The sequence below is a fragment of the Purpureocillium takamizusanense genome, chromosome 5 (assembly GCF_022605165.1).
Source record: "Purpureocillium takamizusanense chromosome 5, complete sequence".
Taxonomy (NCBI): domain Eukaryota; kingdom Fungi; phylum Ascomycota; class Sordariomycetes; order Hypocreales; family Ophiocordycipitaceae; genus Purpureocillium; species Purpureocillium takamizusanense.
In genome coordinates this window covers 891,700-912,473 of record NC_063072.1, presented here as the reverse complement: position 1 = coordinate 912,473, position 20,774 = coordinate 891,700, and the positions used below count along the sequence as shown (strand labels likewise).

Below are 20,774 nucleotides of genomic sequence, written 5' to 3'. Positions count from 1 at the left end.
TGACATGGATGTGTGACCTGGTAGGTTGTCTTGGGGCTCAGCTAGCTTCAGTAGCTGCATACCTGGCCTCCGGTAGATACAGCCTTAGGTACCCACAGCAGCACTTTGGGTCAGCGAGGTACATGCACGCTCCGTCGGGTCCCTTGCAGCGCCAACAAGTTCAGCCACGGAAGGGGATGGCGAGCGCTGCCATTCGCCCCGCTGCGGACAATTAGCCCGTCAATAGGTTAGGACCCACTTGCTTAATTAGGTAGGTATAAGGTGAGAGTGAGCACGTCGTTCTAAGTTAGTAGGCTGCATGGCCACTTCGAAACTACAGACTACGGCGACAAGAAGCCGAGAGGTAGTAGGCAATCTGTTACGTTCAGATGATTTGATACTGTATCACACAATCCCACTGCAAGAATTTGCCAGCAGCAGATGGGGGGAAAGAACAATGATACTTTACGTAAATATTGTTCCGTAGTGCAGTATAGGACTTGTAGAAGATGCATCCATAAGCTTGAAAATAATCCGTCCAATGTGACCGAGTCCCGGTTCGGTTGCTGGTCGCTTATAGCAAATCATCCCAATCATCTTCCGAAGGCAGCAGCCGCAGCAAGCCAGAGCGTGCCGGGCGTGTCCGCAACCGTTTTGCTACCGGGGCCGACTCATCGCCATACAGCGATGCACCTGGCAAGTCCATGTCGTCGCCGCCGTTCTCCTTCCCGGCACATAGCGCATAGCGAGCACCACCATCGCTCCGTCTCTTACGCCGCGATGTACTCATCTCCATAGGCGCCGACGCCCTCGTGCTTTGGCTGTTGGAACAGGAACGGTTGCGCAGTTGCCTCAAGGCCTCCCGCGGCTTCTCTTCGACCTGGTCCTCGTCACTATCCGGGAGAACCCACTCGCTGATGCCCTCCTCCCACCGCCAGCCGGAGAACATTGCATTGCCTCCGCTCGGGTTCCTCGCCCCTTTCAACCTCTCGGCGAATGCGAGGTCTCGCAGGTCTTTGGTCCGTTGTGCCAACAGAAATGCGACATCCTTTTGCAAGTCGTGATCGAAGCTATCCCCAAGATTCAGCTCACTCAACTGTCTGGATATGTCCGCGACGCAGTCTCTGCTGGAGATGGCGCGGCTTCGACCGCGGTATTGAGCGATGGAGCACAATAGCAGAATGGTCTGACGGTATCGCGATTGCGACCCTTCGACGCTTTTCGGCGTGGCCGCCAGTGACACGAGATCACGCCGTGCTTCCTGGGCAAAGATGGAACTGGCTTGAGGCCCAGTTGCGAACACAATGTACCGTGCCAGCACCAGCATGAATGCCCCGCTGTCCCGCCCGACTCGCCCACGCTTGCGGCGGCATACCTGATGGAAGCAACAGTCCAAAAGGTATCGTACGCGCCGTTCAGCTCGTTGGTGCCTCGACGCCCGAGGGTCATCATGGCTGGCCTCTGACAGAGCGAGCAAGGTGGCCACCATTCCTGCAACCACACTTGCAAGTCTCTGTTCTGCCTCCATTGGTTGACCTTCCGCTGCGCTGTCGTTGTCCAGAATCATCAGGGGTAAACAGGCCGTGGAAAAGGCCATAGCTGCTGCGCCGGAAGTGGTCGATGATATCAATTCCAAGTTCGATGCCCAAAGGCCCGAAAATACACGCGTAGACAACCACCTCGTTGGTAAGCGATCTTTCTGCGCCAAACTTGACACAGAGGCCATCGCTGCTCGGCATATTGCTCTTTTTGCGTCGAAGCCAACGAGTTCACGAAGAGGCAAGAGGTGCTTATCTTCGGCGAGACCGCTTAGCATTGTGCGTGGTTCAGGTAGAATGACTTTTGACGAAGTTGCAAGTTTATGCACCCCTTCAGTACACCCTAGTCGCGCGCAAAGTCGGATGAGGAGAGCGACGTATATTGGATCGAAAACCTCCTCCGCAACGGCCTGGCAAAGAAGCGACAGCCCGTGGGCCCTAATCGCCAGCTTCAATGGGCGCCAACCGCCTGTGGCTGACCCGAGAGTCTCGAGCTGACCGTAAAGCTCAAACGATACATTAGATGCATCCCACATCGACTGACGTCCCTGTTGCTTTGCCACGTCTCGTTCGTAACATTCGATGTCGGCTACGCAGCAGGGGATTTTTCGCAAACACATTGCGAGAAGCGAGTTTGGCGCCGGCTCTCGGCCTCGAGGCACTGTTGACAGCAGCAAAGTGTTGAGCCAGCCAAGGATGGCATGATAGATACGGTATTTCTCTGCTCCCAGGGCTGCTGCCAATGGACGGAGGTCCGCCGTGACGTCTGACAGGACAGTTCCCGCGGGAGCACTAGATATAAATTCGGAGATATCCACCTGATTGCTTTGTGCTCGCCTGGGCGTGTCTGTGGGGTCACTGATTCGGCGCCAGATCGGAGACGGAATGTCCACCTGCCCAGACGCAGGGGAGGATTTGATCATTTTCATCGCTCCCAGCGTGCGGACTGGTCGTTTAGGAGTGCAAAGTGCAACAAGGGGCTTTGAGTCCTCTGTACCGGTGTCCTCGTGCCGCTTGCGGCCAGCGTACGTGAGCTTGACGCGTTTCGCAGTCGCAGACTTGGCATCGGCCTGACTCGATCGTTTCGATTCCTGGCAGGAGGCAGGGCCCTCATCGGGGGCGAGCTTCCTCAGCCGGGCTAGCCGTGACTGGAGCTGGCGGAGGAGGCGGTGGCAACGTGTTGCGGTCCATGGTTGGAGGTCTGGCGCACTCGGTCGGGTAGAAGCGGCGCATCTTGTCGGCTGCACCTCGTGGCCGAGGCCTGAATCGGCGGCTGTCGCATCGGTTCCCGGATGACTCATTGGTCGTTTGCAAGCAAATTATAATCATGTAGAGGGCATGGATAATCGATAGCCAAGCTAAGTGCTCGGAGAAGAGGGATGCTGTTGGTGAGGACGAGGGAGCAAAAAGACGGGCTCTGGCGTTCTCAAACATGCGACATGTTTACTTTCTTCCTCTCCTGGCCTAGCGCCACAGTGGGGCCTGGAGTTACCCGGCTTCGGGGCCTGCGGCTTCACAACTATACACTTGCAGTACGCCACAAACGCGGGGACGGGCGAGGACAGCCAGGTAGCGTCAAGGTCACCCGAGCTTCGAACGGCCGGCTCTTGCCGTGCAGGCAATTCGTCCAATTTTTTTTCTCCCCAGAATCCCCGTTCTCTTCCCCGTTCTGCCTCTTGTCAAGCCAATTCCCCAGTTGTTGCGCCTCTCTTCAAACCTTTGCCGGAGGGCGCTCATGACCGGTGGCCTTCCCCTCCCCCTCAACCCCGTTGTGTTCTAATTGTACCTCTTGTTCCCATCAGCCGTCCCTTTGTATAACAGAACGTCATGGCTGCCGAAGCACAGTCTCAGACGCCGGTGCCTGCCGCTGCGGCTCCAGGTTGGTGCCCGCCCTCGTGACTTTCGCCTTGCCTCAATTGAAACCCAGATTTGCTGACCGCGGCGTATTTGTCTCTTCCTAGGCGACGCCTCCAATGAGCCTAATGATGCCGTCGCAGCTCCAGCGGAAGCGGAGGCGGAGGTCGAGGCCGATGTTGGTGCCGACTGTACGAGATCTTTCGCCTGCACACCTGCCCGGGCGTCGCTAATCACATCGCAGCGTTAATAAACCTCACTATTGTCCTGCCAGACCCCGAGGCACAAAAAATGCAAATCATGGTAGGTACCCTGGCAAATCTGGCCTTGACTGCTGCTCACAAGACCCAAAGGTGTCTACGCAAGAACAGGTTCACGAAATCCGCCAGTCCATCATCGATATGCCGTCCGCTTTTCGCTACACGTGCTTTCACCTCGAGCATAACGGCCAAAAGGTCAACGACTTCATCCCCCTTGCGGAGGTCCCCGATCTCGAGCCGGAACCCGTCTTCCACCTCGTCCAAGACCCGTATACGGAGAAGGAGGCCCGCATCCACCTCGTTCGAATCCGAGAACTGATAGGGGCCGCGGGCGATAGGACAGATATATCGCAGGGCGTACTGCCTGGTCTGTCGCTCTTCGAGGGGCTTTCCCTCAACTCGCAGGTGGCAGCCACGGGAGACAGTGCCGACGAGCTCCCTGTCAAGGACTATGACTTCCAGGCAATTCCTTCACTCACCACACTCATTCCCGAGCCTGTCAGCCCTCCTCCCAAGACAGTCAAGGGCGTTGCACTTTCGTCTTGGAACCCTCCACCGTGCCATCTCAAGCAGCGCGGCCACCTCCTCTACCTGATTGTTACGACGAACGAAGGAGAGCAGTTTCAGGTGACGGCTCATGTGTCAGGCTTTTACGTCAACAAGTCGTCGAACGCAAAGTTCGACCCTTTCCCGAGGCCTGCCCCCAAGGGCCAGTCAGCCCACTCACTTTTGGAGCTCATTGGCCTCCTGTCGCCTTCTTTCAGCGAGACTTTTGTCCAGCTCCAAGAGTACAACAACCAGCGAGACCCCCTGGCTACTTTCCAGATTACAAACGCGATCCCTGCAGCGCCCTGGGCTGTTCCTCCCCCGAGCTCCGCTCTCTGTGCCCATGTTCCTGACGCCACACGCCCCCAGGAGACATATCTTCTCTCTGGAGTTGAAAACACAGACACTCTGCGTGACTGGAACGAGGAGTTCCAATCTGCCAAGGAGCTCCCGAAGGAAACCGTGCAGGACCGCGTTTTTCGTGAGCGCCTGGTCTCGAAGCTGTTTGCTGACTACAATGATGCTGCCACTAAAGGTGCCGTCATGGTCGCCCGCGGCGAGATTGCGCCCCTGAACCCTACGGAATGCCGGGATGCCCAAATTTTCGTGTACAACAACATCTTCTTCTCGTTTGGCGCCGATGGCGTGGGTACCTTCACATCCGAGGGCGGCGACGAGGCTGCCCGTGTTGCCACGGGTAAGGATGTGGCCGGCGTGAGACTGGTCAACCAGCTCGACATTGATGGCCTTTTCACGCCTGCCACGGTAGTCGTTGACTATCTCGGAAAGCGCATCGTCGGTCAGAGCATTGTTCCGGGGATCTTCAAGCAGCGGGAGCCGGGCGAAAATCAGATCGACTACGGCGCTGTTGACGGCAAAGAAGTCGTTGCCGCCGATGACAGGTTCACGGCCGCCTTTGCGCAGCTTTCTAAGGCGCTCAAGGTCAAAAACCACCCTGTCTGGGACAAGGATGGAAAGAGATTTGACCTGGAGGCTAGTGTCGAGACCAAGGGTCTCATGGGAACCGATGGTCGCAAATACGTCCTGGACCTGTACAGGATCACTCCCTTCGATGTCAGCTGGCTGGATGAGACAAAATCGAAGACCAGCGAGCAGGCAATTAAGGAGTACCCACACCGGATGACTGTACTTCGCCCGGAATTAGTCGAGTCGTTTGCACGATTCAGAATGAAGCAGTGGGTGGACAAGGAGCTGGCTCGCCGCGGACAGGCCAAACAGGAGCAGTCCGCTGAAGGAAGCACCGAAGAGAAGAGCGCCGACAAGGAGCCCGAAAACTCGGCGAAGAACCAGCTGGATCTGTCCGACTTCAAGTTTGCCCTCAACCCCGATGCTTTCAGCGGCCAGGTTCCTCAGACCGATGAGGAAAAAGGTGAGCTCGAGAAGGACGAGAAGGAGGTCCGCGAGGCTTGCGACTACCTTCGAGACAATGTCATCCCAGAGCTCATTCGCGAGCTTTCTGATTCTGACATCAGCTTCCCCATGGACGGGCAGTCTCTCAGCCGGCTGCTTCACAAGCGGGGTATCAACATCAGATATCTTGGCAAGGTGGCAACCCTCGCTACGGATGTCCGCGTACGATGCCTACGCGACATTTGCATTCAGGACATGGTCTCCCGCACATTCAAGCACGTGGCTGCAGTCTATCTTCGCGCTCTACCCGTCCCTTTCACGCCGGCTTGCGTGTCTCATCTGTTGAACTGCCTTCTTGGCCAGAAGTTCAATCCCAAGCCTATCGCAGAGGTTGAGTCGTCACTCCGAGAGCTCTATCCTGAGGCGGACCTTAGCTTCGAGCACGTTACGCCACAGACCCTTAGGGCGAGCATTGAGGAGCAAGTCCTTCAACGTTTCAGGTACAAGCTGAACGTGGACTGGGTCCAGGACATTCGCAGCACGCAGCTGCTCCGTGAGGTTTGCCTGAGGCTTGGCCTCCAAGTCCAGGCCAAAGACTATATCTTTGACAGCGCTCAGCAGTCTGAACCCCAAGCTGAGACAGAAGTTCCTCAATCTCAGACGAATGGACAGGTCAATGGCGAGTCCAAAAAGAAAAAGAAGAAGGCTCGCGATGGCTCGCCCGCTTCTACTGCATCCACAACAGCAAACACCACGTTCACGCCGGACGATGTCATCGATGTCGTGCCTCTGATCAAGCACTCCTGTCCCAGAAGCGCTCTCGCTGAAGAGGCTCTCGAAGCTGGTCGCCTCTCCATAATTCAGAACCAGAAAAAGCTCGGCCAAGAGCTATTGCTGGAGTCCTTGTCGCTCCATGAGCAGATCTACGGAATTTTGCACCCAGAGGTGGCCAAGGTGTACAACAGCCTGTCCATGCTGTACTATCAGCTTGAGGACAAAGAGGCGGCCGTCGAGCTGGCGAGGAAGGCCATTGTCGTTGCGGAGCGGACTGTCGGCGTCGATTCGGCTGAGACGCTGCTCAACTACTTGAACCTGAGCCTGTTTCTCCATCAGGTCGGAGACAGCAAAGGAGCCCTCGCAGCATCGAAGCATGCCCTGATGTTGTGGAAGATCATTTACGGCCCGGGCCACCCTGATTCAATCACGACCATCAACAACGCCGCCGTTATGCTACAGCATTTGAAGGCCTACCATGAGTCAAGGCTTTGGTTCGAGGAGTCGCTCCGCGTTTGCGAATCTGTCTTCGGAAAGCAGTCAGTGAATTCAGCCACTCTCTTATTCCAGCTGGCACAGGCTCTGGCGCTGGACCACGACTCCAAGGCGGCTGTGAACCGCATGCGCGAATCATACAATATCTTCCTCAACGAGCTCGGACCGGAGGACAAGAACACGAAGGAGGCCGAGAGCTGGCTGGAACAGCTGACGCAGAATGCCGTCTCCATCGCCAAGCATGCCAAAGACGTCCAGGCTCGGCGCATCCGATCAGGCATCCGTTTCCCGGCAACGGCTGCGCCTGCCCAGGCTACCACTGGAGGCCCTGCCCAGCGTATGTCGCCATCTTCGCAGATGGACTCGCGCAGCATAGATGAGCTTATCAAGTTCATCGAGGGCGGCGACCAGAAGTCGGCATCGTCCAAGAAGCGGCCTGGGCGCGGCAACCCGAAGCGGAGGGGCCAGAGCACAAAGCCATAAGTAGCTTCAAGCGCAACCAGGGCGCGAGCTGTCACGGATATATTTCTGACGGCACTGTACAATATTGGGGTTAAGCATGGCTGTATGCATATATGGTTGGAGGTTCGCAGCATGAGGCATAGTGGGAATTTGCGGTCTGCAAATGGTACGTCTTGGGCTTGCAAGGGCGGCATGGGGAACGCGACGGCTGAGTTCCAAGGAAGTCTGTGGCAGGCTGGTATACGCCTGGCCAGTGTATTCATATATATCTCATCATCATAGCTGCATCCGGGCTCAGACTGCTGAGACGAAAGACATCATCACTCTCACACCCATCGCTCTATATACCAAGCACTGGAGGTATCGATGCCGAGGACGATCAACGTGGCTTACCATCTGGAGGAAGAGAGGCTAGGGTGAGTTACAAACGTGGGCTCGGTATATTCCATCGCACAGCGATCCGCTGTAGTGTCGCTTGTGGTGCAACTAGACCTAGCATTTAACCCCAAGCCTTTGCACTTCTGTGCAGGGAGGCTCCGTACTGAAACAACGATACGACCTGCGCCGGGGGAGACAAGCTCATGCATTGCCTCAAACACACCAAAATTCCAAAGCAGACACCTCCCGAACTGGCCGCCGCCAGAATGTTCCACCTTGCTTCGTATAACACATCGCACGAAGTTTTTGTTTAACCCTGCGCCCAAAGTCCGATTCCACCTTTGCTCGTACCACCATAATGAATGCGTGACTAAGTTAGTTCCCCTTCAGGGCATTCGCGACTGAGGCACCCTGCCCCACAGGAGCGTGGTACGAGCCGATGCTTTGGAAGCCCCTAAGGTAGAAGAAAGGAGAATGGTTAGTACCAAATGTGCATGGAGTTTGTGCTCGACTTACTTGGTGAGGTCGAAACCCTCGTCTTCTGGCTCTTCGGGTTGCGTGCGCTCCTGCGAGCCGCTCTGAGGCGGCCGTGAAGGGCTGCTTGGAGGAGACTTGCTGGCTTGGGGAGGACTGCTGCTCTGAGGCGGCAACCCGCCGCCCAACTTCGAGGGACTCAGTTCGTACTGCGCAGACGGGCGCAGCGGCGTGCTTCCTATGTCAGCGTACTTCCAGAACGGAGCCGGCGAGCTCGTCGGCATGTGCTGGCTCGGGCGCTGCGCCGTGCTTGGCGGCGCCAGCCGTGGGTGGATTCGGGGCGGCGCGGGCGTGACAAACGACGCCCCCTCATCTTGTAGGTACGACGACGTGAGCGTAGGAGACTGCGGATTGAAGGTCGAGAAGGATGAGTCGGGCCCTGCAGCGGTGCCAGAAGCACCCTTCCTCTGTCGAGGCAATGGACTGCCGTCTGCTGTCAAAGCCGACGATCTTCCGGCACCTCTTTCGGGCGCACGCTCTGGAGTAGACTGCGCTGCCTTGAGCGAAGATCTCGGTGGCGGTGACACCAGTGGCGAGCCTCGTCGTTTCCGGGCTGATGCTGGATCCCTGGATGCCATATCCCTCGGTCCTTGCGTGATGTAATTCAACTGGTTGGGTGAGGACGGCGCGGAGGAGCCTCGGTGACCGCCTCGGCCGATCTTGTACGCGTTGCGTATCATTTCTTCCCTGGCCTCCGGAACGATCTGCCACTTCATCCCCTTGCCCGGCTCATCTGTAGAGCGTGCCACTTTGTCGAACGACTTGTTCAGAGAAAGATTGTGTCGAATGGAGTTCTGGCAGCCAGAGTCAGCAGTGATTCTCACCAGACGCCAAAGGAGCGTAAGCTTACCTGCCAGCCTGCCGCTTGCTGGTGACGATAATACGAGTAGCTGTTCATGATGTACGTGTAGATGCCATTCAGGTTGAGCTTGCCGTCCGGAGCATTGAGAATGGCTTGCGTGATCATTTGCGCGTAGCTGAACTGGGGCTTGATATGGTGGTTATCGTCGTGACTTAGGTCCACACCATTAGCTCCCACCATGACCGCAGGAGTGCTAACAGCCGGGGACTTCACGCTGGACGGAGCACCACGGCGTTGCGCCGAGGGAGGCGTGCCAGGACGCTTGTAGTCCGGAGGAGCGGGTGCGATCAAGGGCTGCCGTCGCGAGGCAGGCACCTGAGACGTCTCGGGGCTGAGACCGCACCGCTCTAGGAACGATGGGTGAACGTGCAGAGGACTTATTTCTGACGGCAGGACAAAGATCATCTCAACATTTCCAATATCGATGACTTGACCGCTCGTCAGGGCGTGGGCGGCGGGGGGCTTTAGTGGCTCCCCGTCGACCTTTGCGCCATTGCGACCCTTGACGTGTAACAACCACTTCTCGTCTTTGGAGTCGAATGAGATGGTTGCGTGTTCCCGGGAGACCGTTTTACTGGGACCAAGATCGATGTGAACATGTCCCTCATCGTCGGGGTCGTCGGGATGTCCGGTCTCGGGGGCGCGACCGATATTGACGGACAATTTTGTGATATAGAAGGTCCAGTCCTGGGCGGCGACCTTGGCGTACGCCTTCACACCGTCACCGTTAGCTTGATATTCGTGGAAGGCATTGGCGTGATCCTTGGCGGCTTGGACAGCCTGGCCCTTGAGATGTTGCGTGACTTGGGAGAGGACATGGTCGTCATTGCGCGGCTGGTCGTCGGCATCGTTGGCCGGCTCGGCGGGTTCGGGAGAACGGGCGGCTCGTCTGCGTCGCTTGGCCGGCCGGCTGGGGGAAGAATCTTCGACATGGGTATCAGTATTGGCATCCGCTGCTGCGTCTCTATCGCGACGCAGGTCGCGGCGGCCACGCTGGGCTCGCTTGGCCGAGGGCGGCATGGCGAAAGGACAGGCTGATGGTGGTGCGATGCCGATGCGGCGGGCGGGAGGAGCGGGAGGGCCGTCGTGCGAGAGCAGTGTGCACAAGTAAGCCTGGCCGCACGACGATGGAAGCCGTTGGTGGTGGTCGGACTCGTTCGCGCTCGCCGACGGTTGCGGCTACCAACTTAATTGGAAGACAAAGTTCTGGCGGCGCAAGTCGCGTCCTCGCGGAGGGGCGTGGGCACGTGTCGAGGGGAAGGGCTGATGCAGGTTGAGCAGCAAGGGAGACGGTGTCGGGGTCTGATTTGTGTTGCTCGCTCCCTTGTTCAGGCCATGGCTGCGTCCACGCAGGCGGTGCCAAAGGCAAAGGCCATTCGATGCAAGTCGTCAGTCAGTCAAGCCAAATCAATTAAGCCGCCGCCCTTGGCCAGCCAGAGTTTGTGAACCGCGTTCGCGTTTGGCCGCCGCTCGTTTACGACATTAGCGCGTGGAGGCTCCACCCGCCCTGCTTGTGCTGCGGGTGCACAGGTACGGCGGACGTCACTATGGGTACTTGGCAGTGGTCGTCGCAGCCTTGGCGGTGAGGCGTGGCACGAGTCGCACAATAGGTATCTTTGGGTCAGGAGCATGTACCCCCTGGCTGGGTTGGATCGGTGGCCGCCTGTCCTGGAACCCCGATATAAGCATGCGCCCCGGTGCGGGGAGGGTGCTGATCCCTTGATCCGGTTAGATTTGTACTATGCAAAGTACTTCGTGCAGTACTCAGTACCTCGACCCCCAAAAGACTGGCCTGGCATAGGTACCCAAGTTCGTCACTGCAGGCATCTGAGTGCCGGGGGCCCCGAGAAAGAGTTTACCTGCCTCTTGCCTGCTACGTAAATAACCAACTGACTGACTGACTTGGTACATTAGTAGGAAAATAGTTAGGTAGAGTTAGCGGCAGCCAAAACCCAAACAAAAGTGTGGCTGCTGTGCATTACATGTTCTTGCAGTATCATGTCTCATCCCGCAACAAGCATCCTCCTCGGCCAGAGTTCACAAAAGGAAAAGGAAAGCAGAAGAAGCACCCGTTGCCTTGCAGAGCCCGGGCCGCTCATGTGGACACCCCTGACACAGACGCATGCTCCTTGCTGTGGCCCGCGAGATTGACGGCTGTAAACAAGAATTGCAAATGATAGGCTGGTCGAAGGCACAGAGCTGCCCCTCGGACCATTTGTTGGCTGTCGCAGCAGCCCGGGCGGCAACAACAGCGCATCACCGCCAACCGGCTCAAGGTTGACATAGAGTCATGGATTTTTCCAGTGGAAGGACCTGGAACGGAAGCACGGGCTGCAGTACTAACTTGCACAGGCAGTGAGGCGCTGAAGAGCGTGCCCGCCAGGTGCTGCCGTATTACCTAATACTAAGTTAGTACCGAATCCACCGCCCAAATGGCTCCATACCTATTCCAGACTCCTTTGCCAAACCAAACTCAAGCCATCCATTGCATGCATTGCATCTTCTCTTCCCCAAGCCCGTAGCTGCGAGGCTGCCGACTAACGAGGCCAACGGCCCATCCTTTAAGCAACAGCGCCAGACCTTGCGCGTCGCGCCTCTCCTTTGCCTTTGTTTTCTTTTCATTTCCTCGCATCGGTCCTCACACAGATGCTGCCAGAGACGGCCGAGAACGAATTGTCACCAGGCCACGACGGCCCGCATTGTTCCCGTGAAGCGCCTCCGGCAGGGCAGGCTGCATTCAGTCTTCTTTTTCCTTGTCTACTCACTTATTGAATGGCACCCGCGTCGGCCCGAACCGACCACTCCTGATCTCGCCGAACCCGATACCATCGCTTTCTCGCGCGCGCGCTCGCACACACACGCTTCCTTCCCCATCTTTGGGGCACACGACCATCCGAGCCGATAGACATGGCTAGCGACCGTGTCTATGGCGTGACGCCGCCGCTATCCTTGTCCCTTCCGACCGAGGCTGAGAAGCGAGCTAGCGATACGCTGATTGAGGAACTGCGACGTCAAAAGACGTTCGAGAGTCCATCCGACACGGAGAAACGGTGCGTTGCAAGCCTCTGCCACCCGGCGCGTACTGCCTCTTGCGTGAATATTGACCCGGTTGCAGATACAAAGTTTTAGAATCCCTGCAGACTATCTGCAACGAGTTCGTCAAACGCGTCGCCAAAGCGAGAGAACCCAAGAACGACATCCTCATAAAGAATGCGCGCGGAAAAGTATTCACCTACGGGAGTTTCCGCCTGGGCGTCTTCGGCCCAGGGTCCGACATCGACACACTCATTGTCGCCCCCAAATATGTCACCCGCGATGATTACTTCGAACATTTCCCCAAGATGCTCGTAGACATGGCTCCCGAGGGCGCCATCACGGAGCTGGCCGTCGTCACCGACGCATTTGTCCCCATCATCAAGTTTGAGTACTCTGGTATCAGCATAGACCTGATCTTCTCGCGCATCATTCAAAAGCAGCTGTCGCCAGACTTCCAAGACCTCAAGGATTCTGCCCTATTGCGTGGTCTCGACGAAGCCGAGTTGCGATCCCTCAATGGCACCCGTGTCACCGATGAGATATTGAACCTCGTTCCAGAACAGAGCACTTTCAAACTTGCCCTCCGTGCCATCAAGCTCTGGGCGCAGCGCCGTGCCGTCTATGCGAACATTATGGGCTTCCCTGGAGGTGTGGCTTGGGCCATGCTCGTCGCTCGTGTATGCCAGCTGTACCCCAAGGCGGCCACCTCGGTCATCGTCAACAAGTTCTTCCTCATCATCAGTCAATGGCGATGGCCGCAGCCCGTCCTCCTCAAGCCTATTGAAAGCGGTCCTCTGCCCGTCCGCGTGTGGAATCCCAAGGTACGTACCAGCATTCGGTCGCATCACGTTTGGCCACTGCTAACCCACGGAACCGTGTCTAGCAATACAAAGGCGATTCTTTCCATCTTATGCCTGTCATCACGCCGGCATACCCTTCCATGTGTGCAACTTTCAATATCACACGGTCGTCCAAGACCATTATCAACCAGGAACTGCAGAGAGGCCTGGAGATCACTGAAGCCATCATGGTGGGGAAGCGACCTTGGAGTGACTTGTTCGTCAAGCACACCTTCTTCACCGCTGACTACAGATACTACATCTCCGTCATCACCGCGAGCAAAGACAAAGAGTCCCACAAGGTGTGGTCTGGCTACGTCGAGTCCAAGGTGCGCATGCTGGTCCAGAAGTTGGAGCTCCACCAGGAGATAGATCTGGCACGCGCCTTCAACAAGGGCTACGATCGACGCCATCTCTGCAAAAATGACGAGGAAATTGCGCAGGTTCAAGAGGGTAGCCTGGATTACCTCATGAAACCTGGGGACGAAGTACCCACTCCGCAGACCGACGCAGACATGTCCGGCGAGGACTCGAAAGAAGGCGACGGTACAGCAAAGCCCGCTTCGCCGACTGTAGTGTATACCACGACTCACTACATTGGCTTGCAACTCCATCCAGGTAAGTCAGACAGGCACTGTGCGCCTTCGACACTGGAAAGATTGGTCCATCTTGGTTGAATGTCTTCCCTGGCAACTGACGGCGCTTTTCTGCAGATGCCAAAGCTCTCGACCTCTCTTACCAGGTAGATGAGTTCAAAGCTCTGTGCACTCACTGGAAAAAATACGAGGACGAGTTGAAATCTCTGGTATCAATTGGTGTCCAGCACGTCCGCAAGTAAGTTTACGCAATCGATATTTGATCTTTGCGCCGTCCGTGATCTAATCGTTGGTTAGCTTCAACCTCCCAGACGATCTTTTCGAGGCGGGCGAGACAAAACCACGAAAGAAGAGTGCTAAGAGCGCTCTCAACGGAAAGAAGCGCGCCCAACCAGAGGTATTTACGAAGTGCCGGCTTTTCTTGTTCAGGAGAGGCAACCTACGGCACCGGGACCTATCGCGCAGGTTCGGATGTGATGGGCTAACAGTTACGCAGGACAATACCCAACCCCCCGCCAAGCGACAGCAGGCCTCTGTAGTTGCAGCTGGCTGAGTGGCGATGACCTTGGCCGACTGAAGTAATCACACCCCAGGGTGCACGATTACATGACATTGAGGGCGCCAATCTGCCCTGCTTGGACATCAACTTGACAAGGACTCGAGTTCACTAAGAGGGCCCCTGGCTTCCCTCGCAAAGTACTGACGTGCGCCTATATGGCGCAGACTCGTCTGGCAAGATTCCGGGCTGAAGGCCGTAATAACTCTGGCCTCCAGTACGCCAGAGGCCTTTATCGGTTGTCGCTGGCTGACTACGAGACAGACGGCAGTGTACACGATGAGCGACCCAAGCATGGATTGCAGGTCGGTGACCGAACAAGAAGTGAATTCTTCCGCAGTATCTGCTGAAGGACCTGACGGGCGTCGTTGCAGCTCCCGCGGGCGCGATTTGACATATCCTGGAAATCGCCAACGGGCGAAGTGACCCTCCCTACGGCTGTCTGTATCTAGAACATGTGGCCTCGCTAGATGATGAATACAGACGTAATTATGAGGCCGTCTGCCTCAGTGACCAATCTGATGCGCCGCCATGCGTTGCCGTGCCTGTCCGTCGTCACATGGTCGTGCCTCTGCATAAACTTTGTCACGCTCCACGCTCGATCCGCGGACGGGAGGGTGCAGGAGCGTCTTGCAAGCCCGCCAGAGATTCCGCGGCTCATCTCGTTCCTACGTGGGCGTAAGATCCATAGCGCAGTCGAGGCGCGTTAAACATCGTCGTCGTCCTCATCACTCCCGCTAGACCAGTCGTCTTGGTAGGCGTCGGCAATCTCCGCCAGGCCGTTGCTCAGCGTCTCTCGTTCCTCGAGCATGAGGGACCGGGACACTTGCGATCGCAGGTTGCGCATGCGGGCCGTCATGGCGGTAGTTGTGGACAGCACGGTCCGCACCGCCGCCGTGGTCTCACCTTCGGGTATGTCGCGGTATATTTGCGGGTAGCTGTCGAGCAGCGGGAATTTCAGGGTGGATGTATACCTAGAATTCCGATTGCGAAAGGGTCAGCCAGGGAGCGTGGAGCGTCGAAAGGGGCATGGGGATCGACGGTTGAATATTAGTCGGGAAGAGGACGACGTACCGTCGAACGACTGGGTTCCCAACTATTGGCCTTGAAAGCCGGTGGTCTTTGCTCTCATTCTCTTCACTCTCATCCAGCTTCGCCGTCCCGCGGTAGGACGAGACCTGGCCAAACACGCGTCCGGGCTTCTCACGATGCCTGTCATTGCGTCCGAAGCGGCCTAGGTGGAATAGATCGACGTCGAGTTTCTCTCGATTCAGCTCGTCGGCGGGCTGTCCCACATCCATGGACGCAGCGGCCAAGGTCTGCGTCCCCGTCGTGTTTAGACTCTCGGCCAGCTCGCTCAGCAGCGTGGGCCGCCGGGCGGCGAGCCGGGACTGGAGGCCAGCGCTCTCCGCCGCCGCCGACAGCAGTCCCGAGACCTGCCAGGGCGAGCCCGGATCGAGGGCGACGGACGAGGGGAAGGGTCCGTCGGGCAGGGACAGGGGCACCACCATGGACGCCTGCGAGCAGGCCTGGCTCAGGGTCTGCGCGGCGTTGACGAGGCGCAGCTGGCGCTTCTCCCGCGGGACGTCACGAACGACGGGGCTCTGCAGGCCCCAGACCCAGATGCACGACTTGGGGTACTCGTCGCGCAGGGCCTCGAGGTACGAGGACGCGAAGCCGCCCCAGGCGTCGTCGAGCGTCGTGAAGACCTGGATCCCCTGCATGAGGTCGCACTCCTCGGCGAACGGCCGCCAGTCGCGGTCGACAATGTCGTGCTCCCTGTCCAGCGAGGAGAAGAGCTCGGTGCCCATGGCGAAGCGCTCAAACGGGCGGATGGTCGAGTTGAGCTCAAAGTCGTACAGCTGCACCAGCGAGCGCGGGTGGAAGTAGACGCGGGAGAAATCGGACCAGTACCGAACGCTCGACGGCGTGGGCCGCGGCGGCGAATTCTCACCGGCGTCGAGGCCCTGCTGGTACGCGCTCGGGCTTACCGCGTCTTGCTTGTGCACCGTCGGGCGACCAGACCTTTGGAAGGGGGGAAAAGGGTAAGGCCATGTCAGCGAGAGAGAAGTCCTTACGCGTAAGAGAGACCAGAGATACGGAGAGCGAAGTCTCATCTCGCACTCGTCTTGGGGGAAACCAGGAAACACTTACCAGAGAAAGTCGGCGGCGGCGTCAGACGTGAGCGTCGCATCGTAGAGGGGGTTGATCTTGCGCAGCGAGCCGAAGCCTCCTTTGAGGTCATAGATGACGGTCCGCGGGAGGAACGTCTCGGAGCCGTCGTGCCCGACACCGGACCTCCAGTGTATGTCATGGTTCACGGGCGACTGATCCTGGTCTCCATACGTGAAGTAGGACTCCTGGGCGTTCCAGAAGTGAGTCGCTGTGTAGTTGCTGAGGTTGCCGAGCTGGAGGGTGATGATTTCGTGCATCACGGCGTTGTGTCTCGGCACCGTTTGAGGTGTTGTTGGTTTCTTCGGCGACGCTCACACCTTTTCAGGCCGAGGGTGATGGTTCCAATTCAACAAGTCGATTCGAACCGCGGCCCGCAAAAGAAGGGTGCTACGATGCCTGTTTTTTTCCCCCGTCATGTACGAGATGCTGGACGAAGGTGAGCCCCTAAGGCGTAAAGGATGGGCAAAATATATTTCCCCATGCAGGGTAGGCGACTAGTGGAGCTCCAAGCTCGCAACTCACAACAGAGCTTCATCCATCTCAGCTTGACAATAACAGCAGCTCTCAACGCACGATTACTTAATACCAGCGCGTTTATGTATGTCGTCATTGCCAACAATAGCTCCCAGCAGCAACACATCGTCGTCACCCCGGCCCGTCACCAGACACAGAACTCATCAGACAAAACAGCGTCTTTGCAGCATTTCCATACTCCGTCCGAACCCGGGGAGCTTTCACATCATTCGCACTTTCCTACGTCAGCCACCATTGTCGTCGTCGTCGTCCTATCTGACCCTGCCTCCGCGCCCGCGCCATGCCCGAGACGACCGGCACGTCGCCCTCCAGCGGTGACAAGGCTGCCCAGCCAAAGTCTGGATTTTGGGCCGAGATCGAGTCGCTCAAGACACCCGCGATCAAGGACGTCGCCCCCGCGCCCAAGGTTGGCTCCCCCGCGCCGTCCACGTCCCAGGTACCCCTGCCAGACGGGCGCAAGACCCTTGTCGTCTTCCTCCGCCACTGCGGCTGCCCATGTAAGTCGACTGACTGTCTTTACCCTCCCCGGGACTGCGTCTCTTCTTTGCTGCCGGCGTTGTCATATTCGTCGCCCTCGCTGTCGTTATTGTTGCTCCTCGCCGCCTGCAGAACCCGCTCGCTGACGCTTCGTGACTATCAGTCGCCGAAAAGACGTTCAAGTCCCTCACCACAGTCTCGGTCCAGCACAAGGACGACCTCCACTGCGTCGCCGTCTCCCACTCCTCCGTCGAGGCCACCGAGCGTTGGGTGCCCCAGGTCGGCGGCGCGTGGCAGACCGACGTCGTCGTCGACGAGGGCCGCGACGTCTACGCCAAATGGGGCCTTGGCCTGTCGAGCGCGTGGCACGCCCTGAACCCCTTTGCCCTGTACTCCGCATACCGTCTTGGGGCCGACGAGGGCATCTGGAACAGGCCCACGGAGAGCGGCAGCCGTTGGCAGACCAGCGGCGCCTTTGCTGTCGATGCCGACGGCATCATTCGCTGGGCACATGTCTCCAGCGCTGCGAACGATCTCCCCAACTTCAACGCGGCCCTTGAGGCTCTTGGAATTGAGCCCAAGAGCGACGAGCACGACAAGAATGAGCACCATCACCATCGCAACAAGTAAATCACCTCGTGGTGCCGTCACATTTTCAATCACCAGTTCCCTTATACCCCTGTGACCGTTGGAACATTCCTGCGAGAGAGATAGGACCAAAAATCATGATGCAGATGATGCCGTCGTTTACTGTAATTTAAGCTGGAGCCGAGATAAAGCAGTCCAGAAACGTCAATTTCAAATGCCAAGCTGAAAAGGGGTATTGATGAATCGTACAAAGCATATTGCATGGCCCGCCTTCCACAGAGTCCTGACCACCGGCGACCATACAAGATCTAGTCCGGGTCCCGAAATCGTGCCGTGCCGTGCTTTCAGCAAGCGGCAAGACACCAAGGCGGCGGGAGCTTCACGTCCCAATGACGCGCCAACTCGGGCCGGATGAACCATGCGGCGATACAACCCACCACTCCCAAGCTACTGAGAAACTCCAAGGTGGCGCCCCCTCCGTGCTTGATCTGCCCCATCAACTCCAAAAGCCCCAGCGGATCTTGATGATTCGGGTTAACTGGTTCTTCGGCAGCTAGCCGCCGGCTTTTGCTCGATCGACCTTTCCTTTGACTCTTGCTTAACGGCATCTCCCGTCGGGACAATTCTTGTCCAAGCAACTGGTGAGATTGGCCCAACCTTTCCGCTGCTAGACTCTGGCGCAAGCCTTCTGCCCAGCTCGATAATTCGATCCGGCCCCAGTACTGTCGTTCCATTTCAAAATTGGCCGTCCCGTATCGAACCAGGGCCGCGTCAGAGGACAGCCTCCGGCACGTCAAGGCGGATTGAAGAGAGTTTCTGTGACGCTGCTGCCGGCGCCAGCTTACCGCTTTGAGTGCAGCCGAGTGCCTCAGCCAGGATGAGCCTTCCGGGGAGAAAACAAGGCCGACCAGCTGAGTAAGTTCCGTGTCCACAAGTGGTTGAAGATAATCGGAGCTCATGAGGATGCTCGCATCGACCATTTCCGGATCCGAGTGGGTTGCGCTCGACACGGCGAAAAGATGTGTGGACTCCCCCACGCTTTCGGGGCTGGCAAAGGAGAAGCAACTGGCGTGCAATTCACCAAGAGCTTGACCAATTTTGTCCTTGGACACCGCTACATCGTCACTGCTGAGCTGGTCGGCCCTTGCAAGGAGTGGGATCACGTTCGTCATGGCTTGTAAGGCCGTGATAGTGTCCAAATCGACTGTGTCAGGGCCTGTATTGCCATCAGCTCTGCATGCTCAGACGCGAAGGGATCGCTGACGTACCCGAACACGGCAACAAATACAAAACAACGTCAACAATCGGCTCACTCCCATTGCTGAGAAGGGTGCAAAGATCCGCGTCTTCAATAGGCTTGTTGCAAAGCCGTGCCAGCCGTGACTCGACGTATGTAAGGTCGGGTCGGGTATCCTGTCATCGTTAGACGGGTGGGACCTTTGCAGCAAATGTGTTCAAGTACCTTGGCGGTATTGCCCGACCCTGGGCAGTCCACAAAACACAAATTTCGGTCTAGTATCTCCTCTGTTGCCGATGACATCCGTCTTCTCCTAGTGTAGGTAGCCGGGTCCATGTCACTGCGCCACCAGGGATGTGGCCTCGTGCTGGCATGTATTTCTGCAACGTCTCCGGCAACGGGACGGCTCAGGTAGTCCATGTGTACGATGTGCGCGCAGGACTGTGCCATGGCCGATATCAAAGACGTCTTGCCGATGCCTGCGGAGCTGTAAGTGATGCTCCTCCTGAGCTTGTTCGAACAGAGCCTTACCGGATCGACCCGTCACGAGAACCTTGAGCTTTCCGAGCGACTTGCCTGCTTCCGAAAAGGGACGACGGCGTGGGACGGTGAGACTGGGCATAACTAACTGCGGACCGGGATTTCCCAGGTTGCCTGTCACGGGCCCGCGGCGAGGCGACGCGCGAGGCGATAGTTCTGAAAAACTGCCCGACATGCTGTGAGGATCCTCTGACACTGACACACTAGACGATATGGCTGGTGATGACGGGACGCTCATGGCAGAACCTGGACCCAAAACGCCGGTCAAGACCGGCGTCATGGGTCGTGAAAGGCCGTGGTCCATTTCCGATGACAACGACGGGGACGTCTGACGGTTCCTTCGCGCGGAACGGTCGGACGCGGATATACTGGAGCTACGGCTTCGCTTGCACGCATAGCTTCGTGAACGAGGGCTCAGCTCTGGGGAAGCCTCGGTCGAATCGAGCTCGGCCTCTGTAGCGAGGAAGTAGGAAAGCGGAGCTATAGGGGCCGTGGCGCTTGACGACAGAGCGTCCGCATCGTTGCGACACGCTGTGCTTCGAGCTCCATCTGCCGGGGTTGGAACAGGCCTCATCGCGACGCAGTGGAGGGAGAAGGAGCCGTTTCTGAAGAAGACCCGAGCGGAGTGACATGCGCCGGGGTGGAAGAGGGAAAGATAAAGGGACGTTGGACGAGGAAGAGAAACAGGGGACAATGTCGGCTGTTCATCACCTCAGCTGTGCCGAGTCCTGACGTCTGATGGGTGGGCGACATCGTGTGCTCCTTCCCCTCCATGTTGGGGCGCCAATACGGCAACGATACCACGGTACCCAGCATGTCGCGTCAGCGCCCCGGGCGAGTACTGACGCACTCACGTTTGGCGTGGCCACACCCGCGGTACCTTCCCCAGGGTACTTCCATCTCGCCTTGCTGTACCTAGAGGCCTGAGGAGCTCGGCTCGTCTGCGCCACGCCGCGGGGCATGACCCCGCTATCGAGAAGACCGATACTGTGGGCCAGCGCTGCGCTACAGCGCTCGGAGTACTTGGGTACCTCCTTGTACCTTATGCCTGTATGGCGGATTTCGGGCTTGACGGGGCGATGCCCCTCCCTCTCCCTCTGACTCTGACTCTCCCTGGGCCGCCATGGGCTGACGAGGATGCTG

The 20,774-nt window shown here is 57.7% G+C and overlaps 7 protein-coding genes across 7 annotated transcripts; 3 read left to right on the top strand and 4 right to left on the bottom strand.

Moving 5' to 3' along the window:
- Positions 1–423: 423 nt before the first annotated feature.
- Positions 424–2,911, bottom strand: JDV02_005864 (uncharacterized protein). Its single transcript, XM_047987190.1, has one exon. It carries the CDS (start codon positions 2,816–2,818, stop codon positions 554–556), a length of 2,265 nt encoding a protein of 754 aa, XP_047843174.1. The 5' UTR covers positions 2,819–2,911; the 3' UTR covers positions 424–553.
- A 258-nt stretch (positions 2,912–3,169) lies between these two features.
- On the top strand, positions 3,170–7,712 carry CLU1 (Intracellular distribution of mitochondria). Its single transcript, XM_047987189.1, has 4 exons — positions 3,170–3,396; positions 3,479–3,562; positions 3,616–3,674; positions 3,725–7,712. The coding sequence occupies exons 1-4, from the start codon at positions 3,345–3,347 to the stop codon at positions 7,298–7,300; spliced, it is 3,771 nt and encodes a 1,256-aa protein (XP_047843173.1). The 5' UTR covers positions 3,170–3,344; the 3' UTR covers positions 7,301–7,712.
- Positions 7,711–10,479, bottom strand: FKH2 (transcription factor). The gene is made up of 3 exons (XM_047987188.1): positions 9,042–10,479; positions 8,174–8,985; positions 7,711–8,111 (listed from the first exon to the last, which is right to left on the bottom strand). Exons 1-3 carry the CDS (start codon positions 10,071–10,073, stop codon positions 8,033–8,035), a joined length of 1,923 nt encoding a protein of 640 aa, XP_047843172.1. The 5' UTR covers positions 10,074–10,479; the 3' UTR covers positions 7,711–8,032.
- Positions 10,480–11,537: 1,058 nt separating this feature from the next.
- PAP1 (Polynucleotide adenylyltransferase) lies at positions 11,538–14,595 on the top strand. The gene is made up of 6 exons (XM_047987187.1): positions 11,538–12,103; positions 12,169–12,910; positions 12,973–13,546; positions 13,642–13,762; positions 13,822–13,921; positions 14,021–14,595. The coding sequence occupies exons 1-6, from the start codon at positions 11,961–11,963 to the stop codon at positions 14,075–14,077; spliced, it is 1,737 nt and encodes a 578-aa protein (XP_047843171.1). The 5' UTR covers positions 11,538–11,960; the 3' UTR covers positions 14,078–14,595.
- A 12-nt stretch (positions 14,596–14,607) lies between these two features.
- On the bottom strand, positions 14,608–16,665 carry DML1 (mtDNA inheritance, partitioning of the mitochondrial organelle). The gene is made up of 3 exons (XM_047987186.1): positions 16,235–16,665; positions 15,155–16,105; positions 14,608–15,054 (listed from the first exon to the last, which is right to left on the bottom strand). The coding sequence occupies exons 1-3, from the start codon at positions 16,510–16,512 to the stop codon at positions 14,787–14,789; spliced, it is 1,497 nt and encodes a 498-aa protein (XP_047843170.1). The 5' UTR covers positions 16,513–16,665; the 3' UTR covers positions 14,608–14,786.
- Positions 16,666–16,804: 139 nt separating this feature from the next.
- On the top strand, positions 16,805–17,983 carry JDV02_005859 (uncharacterized protein). The gene is made up of 2 exons (XM_047987185.1): positions 16,805–17,286; positions 17,430–17,983. The coding sequence occupies exons 1-2, from the start codon at positions 17,070–17,072 to the stop codon at positions 17,894–17,896; spliced, it is 684 nt and encodes a 227-aa protein (XP_047843169.1). The 5' UTR covers positions 16,805–17,069; the 3' UTR covers positions 17,897–17,983.
- Positions 17,984–18,005: 22 nt separating this feature from the next.
- JDV02_005858 (uncharacterized protein) lies at positions 18,006–20,369 on the bottom strand. The gene is made up of 4 exons (XM_047987184.1): positions 19,623–20,369; positions 19,317–19,570; positions 19,123–19,267; positions 18,006–19,070 (listed from the first exon to the last, which is right to left on the bottom strand). The coding sequence occupies exons 1-4, from the start codon at positions 20,203–20,205 to the stop codon at positions 18,199–18,201; spliced, it is 1,854 nt and encodes a 617-aa protein (XP_047843168.1). The 5' UTR covers positions 20,206–20,369; the 3' UTR covers positions 18,006–18,198.
- Between the last annotated feature and the right edge of the window lie 405 nt (positions 20,370–20,774).

Excerpts from the sequence above, each read along its gene's own strand:
- FKH2 (XM_047987188.1), bottom strand. The coding sequence starts at position 10,073 with ATGCCGCCCTCGGCCAAGCGAGCCCAGCGTGGCCGCCGCGACCTGCGT. Across the intron at positions 8,986-9,041 it reads AGCAAGCGGCAGGCTGGCAG|AACTCCATTCGACACAATCT; the intron begins GTAAGCTTACGC and ends TCTGGCTGCCAG. Across the intron at positions 8,112-8,173 it reads GAGGGTTTCGACCTCACCAA|GGGCTTCCAAAGCATCGGCT; the intron begins GTAAGTCGAGCA and ends CTTCTACCTTAG.
- JDV02_005858 (XM_047987184.1), bottom strand. The coding sequence starts at position 20,205 with ATGAGGCCTGTTCCAACCCCGGCAGATGGAGCTCGAAGCACAGCGTGT. Across the intron at positions 19,571-19,622 it reads TCTCGTGACGGGTCGATCCG|GCATCGGCAAGACGTCTTTG; the intron begins GTAAGGCTCTGT and ends ACAGCTCCGCAG. Across the intron at positions 19,071-19,122 it reads GTATTTGTTGCCGTGTTCGG|GCCCTGACACAGTCGATTTG; the intron begins GTACGTCAGCGA and ends ATGGCAATACAG.
- JDV02_005864 (XM_047987190.1), bottom strand. The coding sequence starts at position 2,818 with ATGAGTCATCCGGGAACCGATGCGACAGCCGCCGATTCAGGCCTCGGC.
- CLU1 (XM_047987189.1), top strand. The coding sequence starts at position 3,345 with ATGGCTGCCGAAGCACAGTCTCAGACGCCGGTGCCTGCCGCTGCGGCT. Across the intron at positions 3,563-3,615 it reads GGCCGATGTTGGTGCCGACT|CGTTAATAAACCTCACTATT; the intron begins GTACGAGATCTT and ends ATCACATCGCAG. Across the intron at positions 3,675-3,724 it reads CACAAAAAATGCAAATCATG|GTGTCTACGCAAGAACAGGT; the intron begins GTAGGTACCCTG and ends CAAGACCCAAAG.
- DML1 (XM_047987186.1), bottom strand. The coding sequence starts at position 16,512 with ATGCACGAAATCATCACCCTCCAGCTCGGCAACCTCAGCAACTACACA. Across the intron at positions 16,106-16,234 it reads GCCGCCGCCGACTTTCTCTG|GTCTGGTCGCCCGACGGTGC; the intron begins GTAAGTGTTTCC and ends CCCCTTCCAAAG. Across the intron at positions 15,055-15,154 it reads GGGAACCCAGTCGTTCGACG|GTATACATCCACCCTGAAAT; the intron begins GTACGTCGTCCT and ends TCGGAATTCTAG.
- PAP1 (XM_047987187.1), top strand. The coding sequence starts at position 11,961 with ATGGCTAGCGACCGTGTCTATGGCGTGACGCCGCCGCTATCCTTGTCC. Across the intron at positions 13,547-13,641 it reads TGGCTTGCAACTCCATCCAG|ATGCCAAAGCTCTCGACCTC; the intron begins GTAAGTCAGACA and ends GCTTTTCTGCAG. Across the intron at positions 13,763-13,821 it reads GGTGTCCAGCACGTCCGCAA|CTTCAACCTCCCAGACGATC; the intron begins GTAAGTTTACGC and ends ATCGTTGGTTAG.
- JDV02_005859 (XM_047987185.1), top strand. The coding sequence starts at position 17,070 with ATGCCCGAGACGACCGGCACGTCGCCCTCCAGCGGTGACAAGGCTGCC. Across the intron at positions 17,287-17,429 it reads CCGCCACTGCGGCTGCCCAT|TCGCCGAAAAGACGTTCAAG; the intron begins GTAAGTCGACTG and ends CGTGACTATCAG.